The sequence below is a fragment of the Coccinella septempunctata genome, chromosome 6 (assembly GCF_907165205.1).
Source record: "Coccinella septempunctata chromosome 6, icCocSept1.1, whole genome shotgun sequence".
NCBI classification, from domain to species: Eukaryota; Metazoa; Arthropoda; class Insecta; order Coleoptera; family Coccinellidae; genus Coccinella; species Coccinella septempunctata.
Genome location: NC_058194.1, coordinates 29,767,678 through 29,793,109, shown reverse-complemented (window position 1 = coordinate 29,793,109; position 25,432 = coordinate 29,767,678). Strand labels below are relative to the sequence as shown.

The window sequence follows — 25,432 nt, the reverse complement described above, 5'->3', positions numbered from 1 at the left end:
AATTTCACAATTTTCTTGAAAAAATTTGAATAACTCTAAAACTACCTATTTGATTTACACCAAAATCTATGGGATTCTCGATAAAGAATTTTTTTAAGTTCAGTGGAAAGGGAAGGGTGTTGATTAAAAGCAACAAACAAAAATGTATTGTAATTTTTATAATATAAATTTACATACGAATGTAAAGTATTCGGTCAAATTTTTTATAATAAAACAAAATTAAAAAAGTTTGTGAGATTGTGTGCAGTCATTAATTCTTGAATTGTGACTAGAAACAACGTTACTTTGGTCATTTATATATTAGTGTAGAGAACTCATCAACAATTTTGATTCAATGAAAAATTCAAACCGAACACAAGTTACTACATACATTGGGAATAATCGTAATTTTACATTTAAAGGTGTGAAATTTGGCGAAGTTCTTCTATACAAGTAGAAAACATAATAATGAACACATACAATGAATTGTTTCTATATGTAGTAACTCAGGTTCATGAAAAAATGTGCATTGTTTGCTACATTTGATTCATATTCGAGACCCAAAGAAGTGAAACAATCACCCATTTTTTCAAATTCATATACCATTTCAACATTAAAATTTGTTGGACACGAGTTGAGTATTGATACGAATTACCAAAAACAACTGAAAAATGGCACAAATTAGTATCTTTTTTTATAAAATACCATATCAATAATATTTGTTTTATATGTAATTGACATACAAAAATATCTATTCTCATTATCTACTAAAAATTATTTATGAGAACCTAACCAGTGTTTATTTGAAAAATTTCACGAGATAATGAAAAATATGAATAATCCATGCACAGGACTGATATTTATGAAACAAATAGGAGGGATTCAAGATTGAAAGCTACACGAATGTCTTGCTGCCATCAGAATATCAACAAACTCACATTTCTCTCCTGAAAGATTCTTTTCAAATATGTAACATTATGATTTTATGTCAAATATATCGTTTTTGAGATCAACTTGAAATGGAGGATGTCGAGAAACTGCGAAAATTAAGGAAGACTACAACTCAGCGAAAGCCGAATGTGAAAAACAGTGACCAGTGAGTTTTTTCTTATTCCGTGCTCATCTTTAAATCATCTGAATGATTTTTTAGTGAACATTTTCCTTTAATATTCAATTCTTGTGATTCTAGAGAAAAAATGAGTTTTTGTTTGGCATGAGAAGTTTACTGGGGTTATATTTTCATGATAAATCTTGTGCAGTAGAGGTTATGACTAACTTTTGTAGCAATCATGTCGACGAGAACAAAAATGCGATATTTTGGAAAATAATGTGAGTTCACGAAAATTCATCGTCAAGTAGGCTATGTATGCTCAAGCATAAAATATTAACCTTCAAAATTCCGTAGCTTACTTGACTGTGAATTATGTCATTCGTACAATCATTGAAGGGGGAAATGTATTCAGTATATTCACCAACAAGACATCTTTTAAATTTCACAAATGCAACAATATCTAAAATGCAATGGATGGGGCTTTTAGGAACAAGCTAATCGATGTTTTTTTCGATGATAGAAAAATGTTAGTGAAAAAATATCACCATTACCTGACATACATTTCAAGATATCAGTGTGGGAAATTAAAATATAAATTATGCACGAACCATAAACTAACAATAAATTATTAGTCTATTGTATGAACAGAGATGTATAGAAATTTGCGACTTAATTCAGAGTGAATATTTATAACACTATTTTGAATGCAGAACGGATTTTAGGAAATCAACGAAGTGAAGAATTTTTTCCTCTAAAACAAAATATACTAATACAATACGGATCAAATTGAATATGTTGAATAAAAACTCAACAAATATGAATGAGAATGGAAAAAATTTCCTTCTTTAAAATGTTCAGATTGAAATGATTTTCAGTACAAAATATATGATGTTGTTCATTTTTGAAATTCCATTCAAAAATTATGACAGAGCAACTCAAACCGCCTTAATTCACTGGTGAAAAGAGACTTAAATAGAAAAAGATAAATAATATAAGACAGAACTTTTACATGACAAGACACTTGCGTTGACGACGCTTTTGAGGTTCAGGTCTTAATACAGCTCTCACAGCTTCATCGAATACCTGTTTCAAGCCTCTTTGAGTGAGAGCTGAACATTCCATATATTTGACAGCTCTTATCTTATTGGCGAGCTTTTGGCCTTGTTCTCTTTTTATAGGGCTAAGTCCTTGGTCTGCTAATGAATTCAAGGTTTCCCTATCATCCCTCAAATCTATTTTTGTGCCTGAAACATGAAATTAGATTAATATTCAAGTTTGATTTTTTTGTAGTTTGATTATTCAAAATTCCTACCAACTAAAATCATAGGTGCATCAGGGCAGTGATGTTTTATTTCAGGGTACCACTTGGAAGTTACATTCTCAAAAGACGAGGGAGAGGCTACGCTAAAGCATATCAAGAACACATCTGTTTGGGGATAAGATAAAGGCCTTAACCTATCGTAATCTTCTTGACCTGCTGTGTCCCACAACCCAAGGCTGACGGAAATACCATCAACAACCATTGGAGCAGAATAGTTGTCAAAACTAGAAATAAATTTCACCTTTTGAAAAACAAAATGTATTTCATCTATTTTTTTGTTGCAACAATTCATTATTTACTAAATACGAGATTCATGAGAGAATGGTTGAATAGAAACGTGTATATTTCATTCCATTTCTTAGAACGAAAAGAAAATAAAAGTTCATGCACTAAAATGTAAAGTGTCTTACACTGTCGGAACATATTCCCCAGGAAAACTATCAGTTGTATATGAAATCAGCATACATGTTTTTCCTACAGTTCCATCTCCAACGACAACACATTTGATAGGACGGCCCGAAGACATTATTTATAAACTTTTGCTGGAACAATGACGATATATTATGTTATAACCTAATATAGTAGTGGGCTTGGCATGTTATGCTTACAGCTTATAACGCTCAACAAATGGAAAACCACTAATTATAACTTATATTATCTAATGAATTAATTTTAATCGTGTTCTTGTAAGATCGAAAGTGTCTAAAACGATAGAATTTCGATTCTACAAGTAAATAAAGCCATTTAAAATGTTCATTTTTCCATTCAGATTCAAGTTGTCAAACTGACATATACTTATTCTATGACTCATTCAAGATATGAGGCGTTTTTGTGTGATATGTCAAAATATCACTGATGATTTTTTGATTGGCTGTGAGAGTAGGTCGCAGCTTGAGCTGGACATGAACCTAGGGATGGGCAAACGTGAAAAAAATATCGATATATATTGTATCGATATTTCTCAACAGTATCGATATATATCGTGAAAAAATATCGATATTTCGATATATCGATATATTAGAATATTCGGGATGAAACACAGATTTGGAAGTGTTATCAATATTTTTATTATTTGAATATATCGGTTTAACGATATATACCAAATTTGTGGTTACCCATGAGCTTCATTAAAATATTCGTAATGAAGCACAGATTTGGAAGTGTTATCAATATTTTTATTATTTAAAATACAGAACTAATATCAATTACTATTTTAAGTGCAAATTGCACGTGCACTCCTTTTCTTTTCGTTTAGAACTACTCAACTACTGTCACAAAGCGTTACAATGATCTACCCGTACCGTAGATTCATTGAACTCTATGGGAACCCATAGAGTTCAATGCGTAGATACGAAGGATTGAACTACGAAGTTAACCCAAAACACCACTCATTGTCGTGGTCGTTATACTACACACTAAACACATCAGATCAACGATGTGCGACACATGGAAAAATATCGAAATTTGATACTTCGAAATAAATATCGATAGTCGATAGTATCGGAATTCGAAATATCGACGATATTTATCGATTATTTTTTTAAAAAATATCGATATTTCGATATATCGATATTTTTCGCCCATCCCTACATGAACCATCGACCTTTCAGTGTTGCCAGATCAATATTTCAGAATATTAGTCCAAGAAAACGTGTTATATTGGCAGTGTATATTTATATGCCATGAATGCAAGCATCAGCTACTTAGCGATAAGCTCCATTGAAGGCCTGTACAAATAATTTTTCTCTATATTCTCCTCCAAATTCAATGTAAAAAGGAGTAAGCCGAATATCAGTAGATATACCATTGAGATAATAGATCTGGTAACACTGTACAAATTTCCTAGTTCTCCTAAGGCGTTTTTTGGTGATGCGTAATTAGAAATTGCTGAAAATCTTCTATGGACATTACAGTAGGGCGCAGCTTGCATAGGATGGGAAGTTTAAATCGATGTCACTCATTTTTATTCAAATTCACTCTGATGAATTTGATATTTGAGAGATATTGTACAATGACTTAGTAGTAGAGCATACATACTGCTGAGAGAACTTCATCTACCTTGAATATACTTCGAGATTGGTTGATAAAATTTGAATAATAGTGAATATATGAGTTTTCTCCTGCAGATTTCACTTGAGAAGAAGTTAATTAATCCATGAATTGATATTCGGCTCACCGCTGGCTTTAATTATTGTGAACAATACACCAATAGAATACCCTTGAGAAGACAAGATGGGATATTTATTTGATTTTCGTGAAACGTAAGATACCTTTCGAGAAACACAGCGATCCGCACAATGAGAATAGACAAAATATTATAGACAAAACAAAAAGTTGAAACATATATACTTCATTCAACTTTATTTTAGCAGTCGGTTGGCCATGGAAATTTGACACATTTCACTCTGTATAGTACGAAAATGTGGGGTTATGAAGCTTGTCAAAACATTTTTGGGTTTTAAATCAACGCTATGTTGCCCGTTCTACGTAAAAGTTTCTGTTATTACGTATTTTATCACAATGTCGAATCTCTTCGGAAAATATCTGACGAACATAATTAAAGTTTATACAAACTGATTGAAGGCATACCAAATCCAGTTATTTGCATGGAAAATACAAGAGATCAGTATAATATCATAATATGCACTAGCTTGAGGAGAGTTAATGTTCGTTATCTTCTTTGGCTTACATCATTTGTAGATTTCAAAAATATTAACCCGAAGATGAAATGCATATGATGCAGTGGTTGGCAATGGGTATCTCCAGAAGGAATTAACAGATAATTACAAGAATGTTAAATTTTTCAATAAAAATCATCTTGCATCAATATAAGTAAAAGGAGTTGAAGGAAGTTTCAAGTTAAGATGCAACTTCACCGATGATCTAAAATTTCACATGAATAAACAGTAACAGGGCAACTTGCGCGTATTTGTGGCTATTCATCTTAATACATTGATGTAATTATAATAATTAGGTATTTATTAGTACCTTAAGACATTTACATTGTATAGGACAAGTCAAATGAAAAACAGAAAAATCCATTTTAGGGAACTTATTCTCCGATGACATTTATCGAAAATCCTGTAGTTAACTTGTCGCATTAATTCACTCAAACATAAAATTCTGAAATGCCACCACTTTTTTGGGTCTCCCAATAGAAGTAAATTCTTTGTCATACTCTTCATTCACAATCTTTTTGATTGTGGAAATATTCAGCTGAAATATAAGTCGTTTAGATTCAGATGAAACATTATATAAATTCTCTTACATTGAATATGTTCGCTACCGTCTGACGTATTGTGGATTTTAGAATATCAGGGTATAACTATTTGAATGAGCGGACCTGAATTCTAAATAGCACTTCCTGAAACCCTGTCTCTTTTTTCAATCACTTTCGGCATTTTCGAATTTTCGTAATAAAAATTGATATTAGTTGTGGCAACGGCGTTATGACATTAACGACATTTCATGAGTGCCAACCTAACTTCGTTCTAGTTACAAAAACTTGAGAAAATTATTTCATGGCCAACCGACTGCTAAAATAAATTTGAATGAAGTATATTTGATTTTTCTTCGCGTTCTAAAAGATAATTTGTACTCAAAAGCCTTCTGGCTCGTCTGGAATGTGTCTCTCTGGCTTATACCATAAAATCTATAATTCTTCGGTTATCTTTAGATTCTACTGTCTATATAAACTGCCATGCAAGAAAATTGTTCAACAATGGCTTATATTTATTGGAAGAAGTTCTTTATTTTATTCCGAAAATTACGCTAGATCTTGAAGGCATTGACATATTATAAATCTGGCGAATTCTGTGGTGTTTCAAGCAGACATAGAAAATCAACCTTCAAAATCCATCTACTTGACGAGAAATATTTTGAACGCTCGTTCTATGCTTTGCGACGGAGGGTAAAATATATCAATTTCCAAATTGGAATTTTATCGTCGATACCTCAAAAATACGATCTGTATCCATATCGAGGGAGAAACCCATCGAGATAACCTTTTAGCCCATTCCGGATAACTTATTCAATAACCCCAATCCTATTGGGAGCCAAAAAGTCCGTGGCTAACATCTTTCCTATTCGTTAATTATTCTTACTTCGCCATCGTATAAATTCATAAACAGTTTTATCGATCGTTTGCCGTTTGTTGTATTGGTTGAGCATCGGGTTGCCATGGCTGGACAGGTCGATTGGCGTCCGTAAAAATATCGAACACGCACCCTAATAAAGGTTATCGGGTGTACAGGTACGGGTGGAACGGTACATTCAAACCTATCGATACATCATTCTGTGCAGTTTATAGACCACACAGAATATTATCTAGACTATCTGCCGCCAATTTCTGCTTATTTCTTGATTAGTTTCTACGCTATGATTGATTATAATTTTGATTGATATCGATCCGGCTGAATAGAAATTAAATGCAACAGAATATGATGAAAACAAAGGGATTCACAGAAAATTTGTCTATGCAATTCATAGACAGTGATGTCTCTATGTTAATGTAAAGTAAATTTTCTATGCACAAATGTATCTTAACCATAGATTTACTTGAAGGACGTATAATTCCAAAGCTTTTTTACTTTTTCGTCAATTCTTCATTTCGTATATGGTGATAGGTAGAAGTCAAAGAGCGACTGGCCAGAACTTTATAATATTTTATTCATACCCGCACACAGAATAAATGAAATAATGACTGCCATAAACTCCATTTCAGTATCATTATAGTCTAACTAGGGCAAACTCTGGTTCTATATCGATAACCTATTAAAGATCTGAATAATTTAGGTAGTCGCATTACTCATAATGACGTCAAAAAATCAATAACATCACAATCCGAAAAAAAATTGTTGCTGGCTGGCTTGAGTTTAGAACTGACTAGTAATATTTTTGTATTTTATAACATCGAATTTGACATCTTTTCATGAACTTTGTTCAAAAAAGAATTTCGATAAGTTTTTCCTCTATTGAACTATTTTCATTAATGTGAAAATGAAGGGAAAAGGGTTTTTCCTGATAGAAAAAACCAGCTGTGCATTTTACAGATTTCAATCGACGCAGGTTCAGTTTCACCTTGATTGGAATCTGTGGAACATAGAACATAGAATTCTTATGATTTTCTCATTTCTCGTAAAAATAGGTATATCTAGTGAAATATTCTACAAAATAAAGAAAGTAAGGAACGTTTTCGATTTTCAAGATGCATTTTGAAAGGATATCTATGCATTCGAATCGAAGAAACAAATTATAATTATCGAATTACACGAATGTGTTGGAGTGGTTTCCCACAAACACATTCAACACATGGAAATCTCAGATGCTAAATGACATGGGTTCTAACACATGTGCAATCAGTGAAATCACTTAACAACCCTTGCTACACTACGAATGGTCAGTGAAGTGAACATCAGGAGGACAGTTGTAATGGAATACACTGATCAAAAAATTGTAGTGGACAATTTGATTACAGGGTGTCCGCTAGAAAGGGACCCTATAACCTTATATGCGTATTTACATGTTATAAACATACAAAGGGAAAGGAAAAAACAATTTGGCATATTTACTGTTAAATTTAATGCCTATTTATGGTTAACCTTCTTTCTTTTATTGACGATGTAGGGTGTTCCATTTGAAAGAATCAACTTCTTGCCGTTTTTGTATCGAGCGACAAGACGAAGAATTTTGGAACACCCTGTATATTAGAAATTTTTGTCCACACGAAACTCATCCTCAGGCACATATATACTTTCGAAATTTCAGCTTCCTAAAGTATGAAATTATTTTTCTGTGCCTATATTTCCTATTTCAGTGGATCCATTTTTAAAAGATGGATGATGGCCAAAATCGCATCCCTCTATCTTCTTTTGTTTTAAAGTTATATAAGTTAGTGCTCATTTTTTGATTCTTTGAGTTGCTGCCTTTATTTCGTAAAGTTTCAGTGATATTGAGAAACAAATTTGACATTCTACAGACTCTTTTTCATGTAGAATGCAGTGGCGTAGTGAAAGATTTTTTTCAGTCCGCCATTTAGTGGTATAATAGTCACTTTCATTTTTCAAATATAAACCACATGTTTTTTTCACATAAGTACATTAGAGCCATATTTTCTTCTGATTCAGAATATAAAGTATACGTCGTGCCTCTAATTGTTCTTCCAAAAAAAAAATCAAAAACTAGTTCGGTCAAGTTGGCAGATTATTTTCATTGGCAGTATGATAATGAACTTCATGCTTCTATTCTGTGTCAGGTTATGAAGATCACTTTCATTCCAGATTTTCGAGAAGATTCTCGGAAAATGAGGAAATACAAGAATTTCCATGACTACCTACTTCATATTTACCTATACTAGTACTAGCATTGAAAAAAGAGACAGGGTTTCAGGTCCGCTCATTCAAATAGTTATACCCTGATAATCTAAAATCCACAATACGTCAGACGGTAGCGAACATATTCAATGTAAGAGAATTTATATAATGTTTCATCTGAATCTAAAAGACTTATATTTCAGCTGAATATTTCCACAATCAGAAAGATTGTGAATGAAGAGGATGACAATGAATTTCCTTCTATTGGGAGACCCAAAAAAGTGGTGGCATTTGAGAATTTTATGTTTGAGTGAATTAATGCGAAAAGTTTACCACAGGATTTTCGATGAATGTCATCGTAGAATAAGTTCCCGAAAAATGATTTTTCTATTTTTCATTTGATTACATTATAAATGTCTTAAGGTGGCAATAAATACTGATTATTATTATTATATCAATGCATTAAGATGAACAGCCACAAATACGCGCCAGTTGTCCTGCTAATTGTTTATGCATGTGAACTTTTTGTTCAAAGGTGTAGTTCATCTTGACTTGAAACTTCCTTTAATTCCTTTTACTTATATTTATGCAAGATGATTCTTGTTGAAGAATCAAATATTCTTGTAATTATCTGTTAATTCCTTCGGGAGATACCCATTCCCAACCACTGCATCATATGCATTTCATCTTCGGGTTAATATTTTTGAAATCTACAACTGATGTAACGTATTCAAACTTCAGCCAAAGAAGATAACGAACATTAACTCTCCTCAAGCTAGTGAATATTATGATATTATACTGATCTCTTGTATTTTCCATGCAAATAACTGGATTTGGTATGCCTTCAATCAGTTTGTATAAACTTCAATTACGTTCGTCACATATTTTCCGAAGGGATTCGACATTGTGATAAAATACGTAATAACAGAAACTTTTACGTCGAACGGGCAACATAGCGTTGATTTAAAACCCAAAAATATTATGATATCTCACGCTTTTGGATGAAATTTTGAGAATCTTGAACGAAAACTTTCAAATTTACAGATTGCTAAGATATAAATTCGTATCAATCGATAATCTTTTACCTACTGAAGCAAAAAAATTGTCAATAAAATCGGAGGTGAACCTTCATGTTTTAGAATGACTCGATTTACTTTTCATTATGTATTTGAAATTCGAATTTCCTTAAATTTGAATTATAGAAACCATAGAAACAACACAAAAATCTATTGATATTCTGTGGTTTTGACGGATATAACCTAGAAAAATCCATCGAACTTGTCAAATTATATGGGAAAAATGCAATTTTCAAAAATTAATATCTCCTAAACTACGAGCTTGCCGGAGTTGAGACTAGTACCAAACGATTTCTCATGAAAAACTGCATCTATAAAAAAATTACGAACAAAATCGATCACTGTCCGTAAAGTCCAGCCCAAAAATGTTTTGACAAGCGTCATAACCCCACATTTTCGTACTATACAGAGTGAAATGTGTCAAATTTCCATGGCCAACCGACTGCTAAAATGAAAGTGAATGGAGTATAGCTGCTATAGTTCTCGAGATCCCCTCAGTAGACAACGAATTTTGCCCATCCTGTATATAGGAAAATTATCACCACCCTGTGCAGTATTATTAGGTATGTTCATAAACCACGTACAATAGAAGTACCCAAAACCCTAATCCCCCTCCTTCAAGTCCGGCAACCGCAAACACCGGAGGTATTTAGGGGTAGGTGTCCTCCGTTATCGACAGCATAATAAAGAAGTTGAAACACATGTCGTGAAATCGACGCGGCAGGTGAACCCCACGTAGCGACGTCTCTATAGTGACGGCGGTGGCGCAGACGCCCCACCTGACGTCGCCCGCCATTCCTCCTTTCTACCTGCGAGCGAGGAGGGTGGCAGGCAGCAGTCCGAGCTAGACACCGTACGCGCTTACAACCCCCGCGGCCCGAGGAACACGCCGGTGACGCAATTACACTGCAAACCCACTCACCTGAGTGAGTGCCCCACCCCCGCCTTAATTTTCATTTCCGACACCGCCAGTAGAGCGCGGATCGCGAGTCTCGCAAGTGACAGGGCAGCGTTCAAATCGCGTCGACGCTACTGTTGTTGTTTGTCATTTCTGCGTATTCGTGTGCCCCAATTCGAGTCGATTTTTTTTGGTCCGAATTTGTGTATGTGCAGCTCGCAGGGTAGTAAGACTATCGTGAACCGTGGAGGCCTCTTTTAACACGACGAAGAGAGGTCGGCACCCTCTGGGAGACAGCGTGTCCCCTCTGCCTGCCGCCACTCCACCGTCCCTTAAGAGGGCTCGCCACGAGTCCGGCTCGTTAACACCACCTGATCAGGAAATGGAAGCACCCTTAGGAGTCACCCTGAGCCAGAGCATGGATTCTGTCAACACCAACAATGGGGAAGAAGAGGTGAGTTGGATAGGGGTGCTAACACGCCCCCTCGATTGAAAAATCGAGAAATACAGTCAAGATTGAGGGGAACCGTCCAGAAAAATCCACAAAATCAGGATATGCCACACAAAATACAAGTTAAAATTCACAGAAAAATATAATTATACCGGACTTACGTTTTTGCTGGGAAATCCCCATAATATATGAAAGTTTCTGGCAAAATTAGACCCTTAAAAATTTTACATCAGGAGCTTCTAGATTTTCCAAATTTATCGAAAAATTCATTTAAGGAAACACTTATTGGAGTCTTGAATTCTTCCCCTCAAATTTCATTTCAATTTCAAGAAAATTACTGAAAGCAAAAGTTTTCCAACTGATCCAGAAAATATAAATTGTCATATTTGAAATATTCTGAGGACTGTCCTGAGTATCTTCAAATTGTATCTGCCATCATGAAGGGCGATTGGAAGTCAAAGAGTCCACAAAATTCCATCAAAATCGGTCCACTCAATCTCACGTTATAGATATCGAAAATGAGGGCCAAAATCCATAAATCACCCTGTATCTCCGAAACTAATGGCATAAAGTACAAGAAGCAATGTTCCTGAAAGACCTTAACGAGGTGCATTCACCACTAGCCTATATATGGGCAACCACTCGTGACACACTCTGTATATTTAATGAAAATCGAGGAAAAAGGGAATTTTCGAATGAGAAAGAGGTTTTTCCTTCAAATAACCTATTTGTTGTGAGGATAAAGGGTTGCATTTTCTTGGGAAGATCCACATTATTTGAAATTTGTCAGGGCAAAAATCAGGCGCTCTTGGAACACTGAAAATTTGGAAAATTTTTTCTGATTATCAAAACATAAATACAGGGTGAGCCTTTGACTCGTACAAATATTTCAACAATAGATTCTTCAGGTCAAAAGAAACACTCTTTTCTTTTACCATTTTTTCAGATTCGGCCCTGATTAAAAGATATAACCATTTTAAGTTTTCATAATGACCTGTACCACCCTTGGAAAAACAAAATTACCTTCAGAATAACTAGCTGAATCTACACATCTGTGGATCTTTTAAACAGAGTTGTATTCAGCCAAAATATCCAATGTTTCAAATTTCACAGATACTTTTTAATTTTTGATCTTAAATTACTCGAAAACGGTGCGTTATATGAGTATACAGGGTGTTCCTAAATTGAACGTACAAATGAAAAGGCGAGATTCCTTAAGTGAGTTTAATAAAAAAAAGTCCCATAAACATGGGGTCGCAAACGTTTCGTTTTCGAGATACAGAGTGTTGAAGTTTGAATTTTTTTTCTCGAAATCGTTGGTAGATACGACAAAACTAGAAGAGACCGAAAAGTTTAGTACAAGAACAAGGCTTCTTTTTACATTTTTTCAAATTAACAATTGCTCACCAAAAAAAAGTTCTGCAGAAGAACAGGTGGCAGTGTTCCAGAAAAAATATCACCCTGTAGATCTCCTATCGAAATTGCCATGTCACGTGGTGAGAACTCTAAAATATAATATCTATGCCAAATTTTAGTTGAATATCTTGTGAAGTGTAGATACTATGAGAAAAAAACTTGAAAAAAATTAAAACTTCAACACTCTGTATCTCGAAAACGAAACGTTTGCGACCCCATGTTTATGGGACTTTTTTTTCTTAAACTCACTTGAGGAATCTCCCCTTTTCGTTTGTACGTTCAATTTAGGAACACCCTGTATAGTGAAAAATTCTTGGCCTACTATAGAACCAAACAAAATTTCAATGTCAAAATATTTTATTACTCAACATATTCTCCTCTTAATTTTATACTATCTAGTTTTTATACTATACGCCTGATTTTTGCCCTGACAAATTTCAAATAATGTGGATCTTCCCAAGAAAATGCAACCCTTTATCATCACAACAAATAGGTTATTTAAAGGAAAAACCTCTTTCTCATTTAAAAAATTCTCTTTTTCCTCGATTTTCATTAAATATACAGAGTGTCACGAGTGGTTGCCCATATATAGGCTAGTGGTGAATGCACCTCGTCTAGGTCTTTCAGGAACATTGCTTCTTTTGTACTTTGTGATTTAAGGATTTTGGTCCTCATTTTCGATATCTATAACTTGAGAATGAGTGGACCGATTTTGATGGAATTTTGTGGACACTTTGACTTCCAATCGCCCTTCATGATGGCAGATACAATTTGAAGATACTCAGGACAGTCCTCAAAATATTGAGATTTACCTTTCAAATATGACAATTTATATTTTCTGGATCAGTTGGAAAACTTTTGCTTTCAGTAATTTTCTTGAAATTGAAATAAAATTTGAGGGGAAGAATTCAAGACTCAAATAAGCGTTTCCTTAAATGAATTTTTCAATAAATTTGGAAAATCTAGAAGCTCCTGATGGTAAATCTTGTAAGGGTCTAATTTTGCCAGCAATTTTCATATATTATGGGGATTTCCCAGAAAAAAACGTAAGTACTAATATACGGGATGTAAATGAATAGTTGGGGTTGATTATTTGTTGAAAAATAGTGTAGGTCTTTTAAGATAAATGTTGAAGCATTCAAATATATTCTAATTCTTCATCGTCCATCGATCTATCTTATGGCAACGGTTGTAATCAAAATGCAAGTGGTGGTTGACCACTATCTACAAAATGCGGGACTAGACACTTATTTGAAGAAATTAAGGCCTGCACCTGTCTTCACCCATCAATAAATTGAGGATCGGGTGTATGATAACTTGAAGAAGTGTCACGAGTCTTCGAGAATTAGTTTCCTGTTGATATTAAAAGATCTAAATGTCCCAAGTCATTTATAAAAATAGCATTTTGGGTCGTTCTAAATGAGGAATCTATTAAATCTTGTAGAGCTTATGGATATTTTGCAAGATATTCGATGAAAACGTTTATTTTTCTGATAAGTTTTTTATTTTTATTCGGATTTATTGGCTTTTCATAGATTTAAACCTGAATTTTACTTCGAAAAATGGTTGGAATTCATGAAATAAGTGCCTGGAAGCTGCGCCTTGAAGTAGGTAGAGAAATTTTGAGTGAAATGAGGATTCAAAACAGGATTCTCTTTCTTTTTGAAATTTTCAGAGTAACCATGAAAACTGCATGTGTGTACAACCATTATTCAAATTTTTAAATGGAAATCTGTATTCTTCGAAAGAGTTTGTTCGATAATTACTGTTCGTATTTGTTGACAACAATACATATATGTATTCCAGAGTAATTATTTCCCACTGGTCATTAACTGCACCTCCACATTCATCATGATTGGAACAGCACTGCGCATTTCATGTCCTTGATGTACTAGAAATCGAGTTTTAATGTGAAACGAGTACGATATATACAATATTTTTAAACGCATGTAAATTTTTTACACAGTGTAAGGAATTCGTTCTACCTGAAGCATAATATCGAAATTTTCCAAGAGGAAATTCTCCCGAATTGTAAAATGTAATAGAACTACTAATTCTTAACGTCAAAGGGTTTATTTCGAAATTCTTCCCCTACTCGTATCATCAATCAAGTTTCCTGATGATGTCTGAGTGTTATAGCTTAATCTACTCGAATTCGTTCAAAAGTTTCTTTTGCAGATCGGTAACATTCAACCTGTGAACATTCTTGAATTGCCCAACCATGCTTTATTTCCTCACCAAACAACAATAGCACTCTCTCATGCGTTCTCGGTCGAGCAGGTTAACTTCTTGAGCACAACCATGATCTGAAGAACGCCCTACTTTTCTGCATCATTATAATTTCATGACGCGAATGGAAGAACTAGACTAGAGGTCTGCGAAGTAGATTCTTGAAAGGTAAGGCCGGGGAGCCTGTTTTAAAACCCATTATGCACTGGTGTTTATCAAAGGCGCGGTCACACTATGTTATGTATATGGCACACTCACCACACCAGGTATATATTCGCTGTTCCTTCCTCACTTCCATTCTCGTTTCGTAATTTGAGATTGCGGGTCGGAGTTCAATGTTGGGCACAGTGAAAATGAAGGTTTATTGTTAAAACCACAATCCACATAAGTCACCGATATATTTTGCCACAACTTTGAACTTCTGGACTTTACAGTTCAGTTTTCCGTGAACTTCTATACTTTTTCACTATTGTACGTTATAGCTGTGAATACATCATTCTTGAAATCTCATTGTTTTGAGTTTTTGAGCTCGGTGCAACCTTCGGTCTTGACTAATTTTTAACAGTTCCCATGTTTTTGGACATTTTTCGAAGGAAAACTTTCGACACGTGTATCTTCCAGAAAAAGCATCGTAGATCTGAATGTGATACATATTCTGAAAGGGCAACTCTTCTAGTAATAAATCTGAGAATTTCATCCAATTCGGCAGAACCAGTTGGTGTTGAGGGTGTTTCAACTGACCCCATCTTTTTGAGAATTTTTCGAAGGTCAACTTTTGAGTCGTTTTTATTCCAGGAAAATTATCGTAGATCCAAATGTGATACATATTATGAAAGAGCAACTCTTCTAGTAATAAATCTGAGAATTTCATCCAATTCGGCAGAACCAGTTGGTGTTGAGGGTGTTTCAACTGACCCCATCTTTTTGAGAATTTTTCGAAGGTCAACTTTTGAGTCGTTTTTATTCCAGGAAAATTATCGTAGATCCAAATGTGATACATATTATGAAAGAGCAACTCTTCTAGTAATAAATCTGAGAATTTCATCCATTTCGGCAGAACCGTTCGTCGTTGAGGAAGTTTCAACTGACCCCTTCTTTTTGGGAATTTTTCGAAGGTCAACTTTCGAGTCGATTTTCTTCCAGGAAAATTATCGAAGATCTAAATGTGATACATATTCTGAAAGAGCAACTCTTTTAGTGATGAATCTGAGAATTTCATCCATATCGGCAGAACTGTTCGGTCTTGAGGAAGTTTCAACTAACCCCATCTTTTTAGGAATTTTTCGAAAGTCAACTTTCGAGTCGTTTTCCTTCCAGGAAAATTATCGTAGTTCTAAATGTGATACATATTCTGGAAGAGCAACTCTTCTAGTCATAAATCTGAGAATTTCATCCATATCGGCAGAACCGTTCGGTTTTGGGGAAGTTTCAACTGACCCCATCTTTTTGACAATTTTTTTGAAGGTCAACTTTCGAGTTGTTTTTCTTCCAGGAAAATCATCGTAGATATAAATGTGATACACATTCTGAAAAAGCAACTCTTCTAGTAATAAATCTGAGAATTTCATCCATTCAGCAGAACCGTTCGGTCTTGAGGAAGTTTCAACTGACCCCATCTTTTTGAGAATTTTTTTTTTCGAAGGTCAACTTTATCGTCGTTTTTCTTCCAGGAAAATTGTCGTAGATCTAAATGTGATACATATTCTGAAAGAGCAACTCTTTTAGTAATGAATCTGAGAATTTCATCCATTTCGGCAGAACCGTTCGGTCTTGGGGAAGTTTCAACTGACCCCATCTTTTCCAGGATTTTTCGAAGATAATTCCACTAATTTATATCGATATAAATCATTGGTCGACCAATGAAATTTTTCATTGTGGCATCTAGGTACCATTTAGCATATTCTATATGGTGTTTCCCTACCTCCAACGAGAAAATCTAAACGGTATTTCCACACCACGAGTCGAAATTCTCGACAATGTATTCAAATCCGCCGACACCGACTTATCCAATCGGAATTTTTTTATCTTTCAAGGAAGGAAACAGCAATCTAGGTACACCTCGATACACTTGTTCAAGATTGTTGTACTTTCGTTTTCGATTGCATGTAACCAGGAGAACGTTTTGTGGTTTACGGTTGCGATTGGACGAATATGTTTCCTTGTTTTAGCGCGAAGAACAATATTTCTCCTGTTGTACTGTTTATTTTTCGTACAAGGTTGTAACTGGTCTTTCACTCATGCATGGATTCTAGAGAGAAACGTTTTAGATGGAGTACCATCAAAGAGGTGGCTTTTCCCACCTATTTCTGTAAAATTGTACATGGCAGACTTTTTCCTGTACATCGCTTTGAGCTGATTTGTACAATACTGAGTTGTCAGTGTGTATGTACAAATCAGCTAAAAGCTGACATGGTATATTGAAACCAAGTAAGTTTATTTGTTAAAACTAAGAGGATACTTTTTGGTAAATCTCAGAACTTTGTATCCAAATTATGTAAAATAAAATTAAAACGTTTTCTACGTTTAAATTATCTCAACTTCATCCTTTGTGCTTTCCTTAGTAGTAGTTAACTTTTCGAAGATAACATGTAAAATCACCAACAAGATGAGTATAAATTTTTGTATGAATTTCTTGAGTAGAAAATTAAATTCAATCCTTCAAGATTCTTCACTGGTTCGTCGAGTGTATGATATAGATAGACCTTCTAGGTACTCGATTACATAACATAGGACATAGACGAAAGACATTATGCATTCACGTCATATCTCCTGAGTTTTTTGAACTCCCAAACAACGGTCCAACCGTTTCCTTTCGTTCAATTCATACAGAATTCTTCTCGTCGGAAAAATGCAACCGATATTAATAGATCGATTCTGTGTATCAGTTGAATGTTTAGATCATAGTCTTCTTGTGGGCATGATTGTACGATCCAGTTTAATCGGCTTTGATCTTGATAATCGCCGAAATATTTTGGGGAATTGAGGAAAACGAAAAAGGCATTGAACTTGCCACGCAGTGGCAAGTTTGAGAAATACGAGCATTAAAATGGGCCTTCTCTATTTCGATATTTTAAAATTCAAGTAGACAATATTCTTCAATGATATTATTCAGTGATTTATATAGTCTGATGACTTAAATGTTACATGACTTACGTCCACTTTCATAATCAAATTTAAAGTCATTTTAAGCTTAAAGCTTCCTTTACTGTCATTTTAGTAGGATTAAAGGAAACTTTATAATTAAAGGGACTTTAGGTTTGATTATGAAACCGGCCGTTATTCTTTAAGGCAGTATTAACCTTAACGTCCAGAAAATTTACGTCCAGTTTCATAATCAAATTTGAAGTCACTTTAAGCTTAAAGCTTCCTTTATTGTCATTTTTAGTAGGGTTAAAGGAGGCTTTGAAATTAAAGGGACTTTCGGTTTGATTATGAAACCGGCCCTTAGTAGGATTGGAGGAAACTTTATAATTAAAGGGACTAGGTTTGATTATGAAGCCGGCCTTTATTCTTTAAGGCAGTATTGAATTATTAATTAAGTCATACTTATTTCAATTCTATGGTAGGTAACTGCTATAAAAATCATAGAAACAACTAAGTCTGGACGTCAATCCTGCCTTGAAAGAGTCGGACAATAATGGACAATTAGAATATAGTACAGAAAAAGCTAAGAATCACGTTCAAATACAGAATATCAACCACCAATCTACCATAGCCTACTTGTATACGAAATTTTTGATAATGACAACATACTCGACTTTCTAATTTGGAATAAATTCAGAAAATCAAAGCCAGTTTTTTCGTTGTGCATATACAGAGCAATGGACTTTTCTGCGGAGTTACGATCTTCTTAGAAATAAAGTTTCACGAACCACCCGGCTCATTCAACCATTCTGTCTGAAAAACGAGTTTTCGAAGAATGATCACGAGGAAATGAAATACCCGAAATAATGAAGAATTGAATTTTCGCATTCAATAACTACTATTATAATTCCGAATAAATGGGAGCGGATGAAGGGAAACGAGGAAAATATCTTGAAAAACGGTGCTCTGGCAATTTCCCCGTGAAAGAATTACTTAATTTATACCGACTGAAAGGGAACCGATCCGATTGGCAATTGTTCGACCAGGAAATCGAGAAAAAGTGAGGATCTTTTGATACATCAGACGGAAAATTTATACTGGGGATATTTCAGTTCATTATTTTTATGAATGGGGCAGAATGGGGACAAGAATAGGGTAGGAATGTAGAAGATTTTATTATGTTATATTCATAACTGAATGATTTTAACAGTAGATTCTAGTAGAGAGGTCAAAATAAACCACTTTTTCCTATATCATTTTTTATACACTGCGCAAAAAATTTAACGCACATTCTGAAAATCTCAATTTTAATGAAAGTTAACTCTACATTGACTTTATAACTTATTTTTTATGTTCTCTCAGGAAGGTTTTGAACGAAACAAGACACATTAAATGGAAGAAAAATTCAGGATTTCACCGAATCTTATGTGAAAGAAGAGAAATGAACAATTTTCAAAATACTGAAATGCTGATAAGTGATTTAATACTTGGTATTTCCACCCCTCGCGTTAATTACAGCTCGGCAACGACGGTTCATACTCAAAATGAGTGATCTTAAAATGTTCTGATCTAATCCTTCCCAGATTTCTCCGAGTTGGATTCCTAAGTCATTAAGAGTAGCAGGATGATTTTCTGAACTTCTCAGCCTTCTATTGGGGTTGTCCCAAAGCTGCTCAATCGGATTGAGATCTGGACTTCTTGCTGGACATTCCATTCGAGGGACTTCAACCTCTTCAAAGTACTCCTGAACGATGCGCGCACGATGGGGTCTGGCATTATCGTCCATAAAAATGAAATTTCCACCAATGTATGGGGAAAATGGCACTATCTGCTCTTCAAGAATGTTCCTTATATACTTATCACCATTCATAGCTACATTATCATCGACCACTAGGTCTGTGCGAGCAGTCAAAGATATTCCACCCCATACCATAATCGATCCTCCCCCGAAACCAGTAGTATTCAGGAAATTGCACTGAGCATATCTTTCATGTGGACGTCTGTATACAAGAGAACGTCGATCACAATGGTAGAGGCCGAATCTAGACTCATCTGTGAAGAGAACTCTTTCCCAATCGGCCTCTTCCCAATGGATATGCTCTCTCGCAAAATCCAAACGCGCCCTTCGATGGGCTGGGGTAAGAGCTGGGTCTCTTGCCGCGACACGAGGCCTTAAATCATATTCTCTGAGGCGATTTCTTATTGCCTGAGTGCTAATTTGCACCTCATGAGTTTGCTCAAGCTGAATTTGAAGGAGGCGATCGGTTGCAAACCGTTGTCTCAACGAAGGAACTCTCAAGTAACGTTCTTGAATGGCAGTTGTTACCCGTGGTCTACCCTGTCCTGGTCTTCGGACATTCATACCTGTCTCCCTGAATCGCTGCAACATTTTGGACACACTTGTATGGGAAACTCCAAACCTTTCTGCAATTCTTGTGTATGTCCACCCTTCTTTTCGCAAAACTACCATTTGGCACATTCTTCTTGGGTCAAATTGCGTGTTTCACGTTGCATAGCGATCGAGTGTAGAAAATCAAACGAAATAAAAACTATTGATCACTAGAATTGATCGAGAACAACTGATTTTAGAATGGAGCCAATACATTAGAAATCTGATAATATCATCTTTTTTTTATTCCTGCTGGGAAAAAACATCTGTATTGAAGAAAACCGTTGAAAGTGGATAACATATGCATGCATAATTCTGATAAAAATAATTATCATTGAGGACACCTTCAGTTGTAGAATGGTCATAATGAGAAAACTGGAAGAGGTGGGTGATATCTTGTGTTCGAAAAAGATTCATCAAATTAATGAAAAATTATATTCCGAAATTCATTACATCCGATGAAACCGTTTGTGAGATAGAACTTAAAATAATATTTTTTTATGGTTTTTCAACAGCCTGTATCTTTCAAACCGAGCCGATTCGGAAAAAATGGTAAGGGAAAAAAGTGTTCCTTTTGACCTCAAGAATCTACTGTTGAAATATTGGTACAAGTCAAAGACTCACACTGTATTCATATGTAATTTCTTCTGTGACAATATAATTGAGGCACAAAAGAAACTCCTTGTCAAAAGTTCACGAAATTGAATTTATGTCGGTTTTAAATTCAGAAAAACCCGATTTGCTGTTTTCACAAGAAAAGACGATGTTCTGTGTGTGAAAATTCCACTTAGCCAGAAGGCATATCGAAAATGCAGAGCGGAATCATTGTTGCTGCTGTGAGCTTGCAGCATTCATATGGACTTGAACGTGTTCCACATTCTTAATCGCATCGATTGATCGACATAGGAAACATTCCCTTTCAGAGCGAAACAACGCACGCAGTAGGCGTTAATTCTAGGACATTTCAATGACAAATTGAGGGAACCCTGGGAGTGATATTCAGAATCAGTGTCACTTCACGCTGAGATCGGATAATTTACAATTTGTTCTACGGATACGGAAAGTAAGAAATGACTGTAGATTATCCGAGATTTGCGACAACTGTTTGTTCCGCACAATTGAAATGAAATGAGAATACACGGTGCGTGTTAGAATGCAGGTTTATAGGTATTGTGGTTCCCACAATCTTTCTATGGTTTATGATAGGTGGATATGTCTCGTCACAGAAGTTTGATACCATTTGTCTGGCCTTCAAGCAAAGACATCATAGACATAGAGACATGTCTATCTATATGTCTATGATAGACATAGAGACATGAACTGAGCAATGGCAGCATGAATTTGGCTATTTTATAGAAAGACAGAAATGATCGTTGGGCATTTATCTGTCTCTTTTGTGTTCACATAGAGGTGAGTGCGGACCAATCAAAATTCCAGAAAAAGACAACTAGCATGCCCGATGTTTAGTTTCTCTCTGTCACTTTCTCGACCGTGTTTCATGCATAGATCGAAAAGGAAGGCACAGTCCATGTCTCTATGTCTATGACAGAAACTCTTCCACTAACGAAAAATGTGACCTCTTCTTTTTCTTCTTTTTTCAATACGTGATAAACACAATTTTTATGTGCTCAAAGCATGAACACATCGTTAAAACAAACGTTCGAAAGCTGATAAGCAATTGTCCCTTGACCCAACGGGGGACAAGTTAATAGATAATTTTGAAATTTGACATTAGCATTTGGAGTTCTAACATAAACTTCAACTGTCAAATTTCTCTCGAGGAAGTTCCGTTATCATCGAATTCCATGTCCAAAGTTTTCACGCAGCTCGCGATCAAATAGAACATTTGGCACCTCAAACAAAACCCCCGGAAAATTAAACACAGGCGCGCGAATTTTCCGAAAATTTCCGCACCGATTCAAATAGGATAATCGTTTCCCCTTGCGGTCCCCAGAACAAAGAAACATTGAGGTCTGAACACAGAACATTATTTCGGAGAAACTCAAACAATTACATACACATGCTATCACGATGAACAATAATCTCGCGATCTCAGCTCTGGATCCGCTGCTGGCGCAATTCTGTTCTTAATAATAAACGGACCTTGATGGGAAGATACACAAAGCCTTATTTGAAGTGATACCCTCAGAACGTGGGATAACGTTTCTCCCTCATTATTTCGAATTACTCTGGGAATTATAATACGCATAACATGTGGGTCTAGACTATCTATACACGCGTTTAATAGGTATGTACAGAGTTCTGGTGACAAATTATCAGGATCTCGCTTTCAGTCTCAACTGAACTCGACTTATGTGGGTGACTTGACGTTGGGGAAGTCTGAGACAATCGAAATCCCAGGGATCTGGTTCGATCAATGTACGAGGATGTATTGATATCTATATGTAGTTAGCCTAGACCAGTTCCATGCATAAAAAAAATATTGCGTTACCATAGCAACGAACTATAACTCATTAGAAGTGTCAGTATGAAGTTTAAGGTCAAAAAAGTAAACCAGAGTTACGCAATGAATTAAAAGAAAGAAGACGTCCAACGAAATTGTGAAAATCGAAAAATAGGAGTATCGAGCCATCATCCAATACCTGTATTTAAAAGGGATAAGAGGTAAGCAGATTTACGAAGATATGCTTAATACCCTTGGTGATCAATGTCCTTCGTATGCGACCGTGAAAAATTGGACTGCAAGCTTCAAAAGAGGTGAATTTTCCATTGAAGACGATGACCGATCGGAAAGGCCAGTTTCTGTGTCAGTCCCAGAAAATATTGATGCAGTTCATGACATGCTCTTATCAGACCGTCGAATTGGGCTTAAACGGATATCTGAAGCACTGAATATTTCATACGAACGCGTTCATCATATAGTTCACGTCAATTTGGACATGAGAAAAATTGCTGCAAAATGGATCCCCAAATGTTTGAACGTTGACCAAAAGCGTGCAAGGGTAGAAGCATCGCGTTCGATCTGTGCTCGATTTGAAAACGATGTAGGCTTCTTAAACCGAATTGTTACTATGGATGAGACTTGGGTACATTTCTACGAACCAGAAACAAAGCAACAATCGATGGAATGGCGACAGTCTGGTTCTCCAAGACCTAAGAAATTTCGTGTCCAAAAGTCTGCTGGAAAAGTTCTTGCTTCAGTTTTTTGGGATTTCCATGGAGTAATCATGATTGATCTTTGGGATAAGGGTAGAACAATAACAGGAGATTACTATTCGACATTACTGACCACTCTACGGGAAAAAATTAAAGAGAAAAGACCCGAAAAGCTATTCAAAGGTGTTTTGTTTTCGCAGGACAACGCCCCTGCACACAAATCTCATGTTGCAATGCAAAAAATTAGTGATTTAGGGTTTGAATTACTAGAACACCCCCCTTATTCTCCAGATTTGGCTTCATCCGACTATCATCTCTTCCCTCAACTGAAAAAAAGTTTAAAAGGTCTAAAATTTTCTTCCAGCAAGGAGGTAATAAAAGCTGTGGAGGTCTGGTTTGCAGAGCAAGAAGGAACATTTTTTTTGAAAGGTATAGAGACGTTGCAGGTGGCTGTATTAAATGTATAAAATTAAGAGGAGAATATGTTGAGTTATAAAATATTTTGACATTGAAATTTTGTTTGATTCTATAGTAGGCTAAGAATTTTTCAATATATCCTCGTAAAACCTCCCTTTCCTCGCACTGATAATGATTTACTCTCCTGGAATATTGCAAACTATTGAAATACAGAACCACAGCGTCAGCTCCGTGGATGAGAACCTGCTGATGTCTTCAGTCGCCACTGAAATACCTTTGAGTACCTCCATAGAAGCCAGCAAATGGATTCTCAACAAGATAAACGAATGGTGTCAAAAGAATCTGCAACAATTGAACGATTGGAAGACCCAAACAATGATCTTTTCTCAGGAGTATAATTTCCAGCAATTCGAAACAATAATAAACAGTCTGCCACTCTCACTTCAGCTCTCAAAAGTGATGTGGCTCAACTGGAACCTTGGAAGTAGGTTCTGTCTTATATTCGGATGCCTAACCCACTTTTCCAACCAGATAATGCTCGACCACATGTAGCCAGAGCTACATTGTCCCATTTTGAAGACAATCAAGTCGATTTTCAGCCTTGGCCACCTAGTTCTCCCGATCTTTCACCCATAGAACACGTCTGGGACATAATAGGAAGACGATTACTCCACTAAGCTCATTCTCCACAGACTCTAGTAGCACTTCGTCATGAGGTACAAATTGCCTGGGTTGAAACACCTTGTTTTGAGTCCATAAGACATTCAATTTTTCCCTTCTACGATTAGATTGATGCAATGAATTCATTAAACTAGGTGTTCACTACTATTGGATGAATTTCTAAAACCACGTTAAGACGAGAAGAATGCATCTTATTGAAATTTCAGGATCTGAATCTAGTTCAACCTTCCCACTTCCAGCGTTTCTCGATTCGATGGGAACTACTTGCATCATTTAAAGGCCGAGATTAGAATAATAATTCATCTCTTGCGTTTCCAACAATGGAGAAAGAACAAAAAAGTATTATTATCCCTGGTTGGTAGAGGGACAACTTCTGCGTAGTAATGCAATTACGCTGTACAATGCCGAGGTTTGTACTCGTGAAAGCTTTTCGACAATAGATCTGGGAAAACGGAAACAATGGACAATTTAGCACGAGTAAAGTGTGCCATACGCTCCGAGACCATTGAGGTTAGGTAACCGATTTGCTGGTGGAGAGAAGTATGAGTTGATAAAAGGGTTAATGGTTTTGGTAAACACCTTGGTAATAGGTTCTATCTATTCAACTTCGAGACTTTTTTTTCTTGGGAAGATGGCTACCATTAAAACCTCCAAACATAAGTGCAAAGTCTTTTGTCTTAGTTTTAAGGAAGAATGCATGAAGCACCTTTAGTTTTTAGTCTTTGATAATGTGTTCGATGAATCTTTCTATAGAACAAAAGTCACGATTTTCACAATCGATTTTATAGGTACAAGATGTGAGATGGAACCGAAACCAACAGATTGAAGTCCAAGGCGGTCAGTATGAATGGTTAATTGCATCATCCTACGTGCACTTAATTAGTCCCCTAATAACTAGATAAATTTTCAACATGGAAATCCATTGTTCTTTGAATCGAAATAAACTAGAGATTTGATCCTAATTATATTTCTCAATATTCACCTGCAGGTACTCCATTGCGATATAAAATTA

The 25,432-nt window shown here is 35.5% G+C and overlaps 2 protein-coding genes across 4 annotated transcripts in view; one reads left to right on the top strand and one right to left on the bottom strand.

Annotated features, from left to right (window-relative positions):
* Window positions 1-143: 143 nt before the first annotated feature.
* LOC123315442 (ras-related C3 botulinum toxin substrate 1) lies at window positions 144-3,146 on the bottom strand. The gene is made up of 4 exons (XM_044901133.1): window positions 2,960-3,146; window positions 2,762-2,893; window positions 2,343-2,575; window positions 144-2,274 (listed from the first exon to the last, which is right to left on the bottom strand). Exons 2-4 carry the CDS (start codon window positions 2,875-2,877, stop codon window positions 2,036-2,038), a joined length of 588 nt encoding a protein of 195 aa, XP_044757068.1. The 5' UTR covers window positions 2,878-2,893; window positions 2,960-3,146; the 3' UTR covers window positions 144-2,035.
* A 7,408-nt stretch (window positions 3,147-10,554) lies between these two features.
* The window catches only part of LOC123315443 (protein couch potato), a 91,174-nt gene continuing 76,296 nt past the window's right edge, over window positions 10,555-25,432 (top strand). The window contains exon 1 of one of the 3 annotated variants that reach the window (XM_044901137.1): window positions 10,555-11,090. In XM_044901137.1, the coding sequence (XP_044757072.1) occupies window positions 11,019-11,090 (72 nt within the window). In that variant the 5' untranslated portion in view covers window positions 10,555-11,018. The remainder of the gene's footprint in view (window positions 11,091-25,432) is intronic. The other 2 variants (XM_044901135.1, XM_044901134.1) reach the window with 2 other exon arrangements.

Excerpts from the sequence above, each read along its gene's own strand:
- LOC123315442 (XM_044901133.1), bottom strand. The coding sequence starts at position 2,877 with ATGTCTTCGGGCCGTCCTATCAAATGTGTTGTCGTTGGAGATGGAACT. Across the intron at positions 2,576-2,761 it reads GGGGAATATGTTCCGACAGT|TTTTGACAACTATTCTGCTC; the intron begins GTAAGACACTTT and ends ATTTATTTCTAG. Across the intron at positions 2,275-2,342 it reads TGCACCTATGATTTTAGTTG|GCACAAAAATAGATTTGAGG; the intron begins GTAGGAATTTTG and ends TTCATGTTTCAG.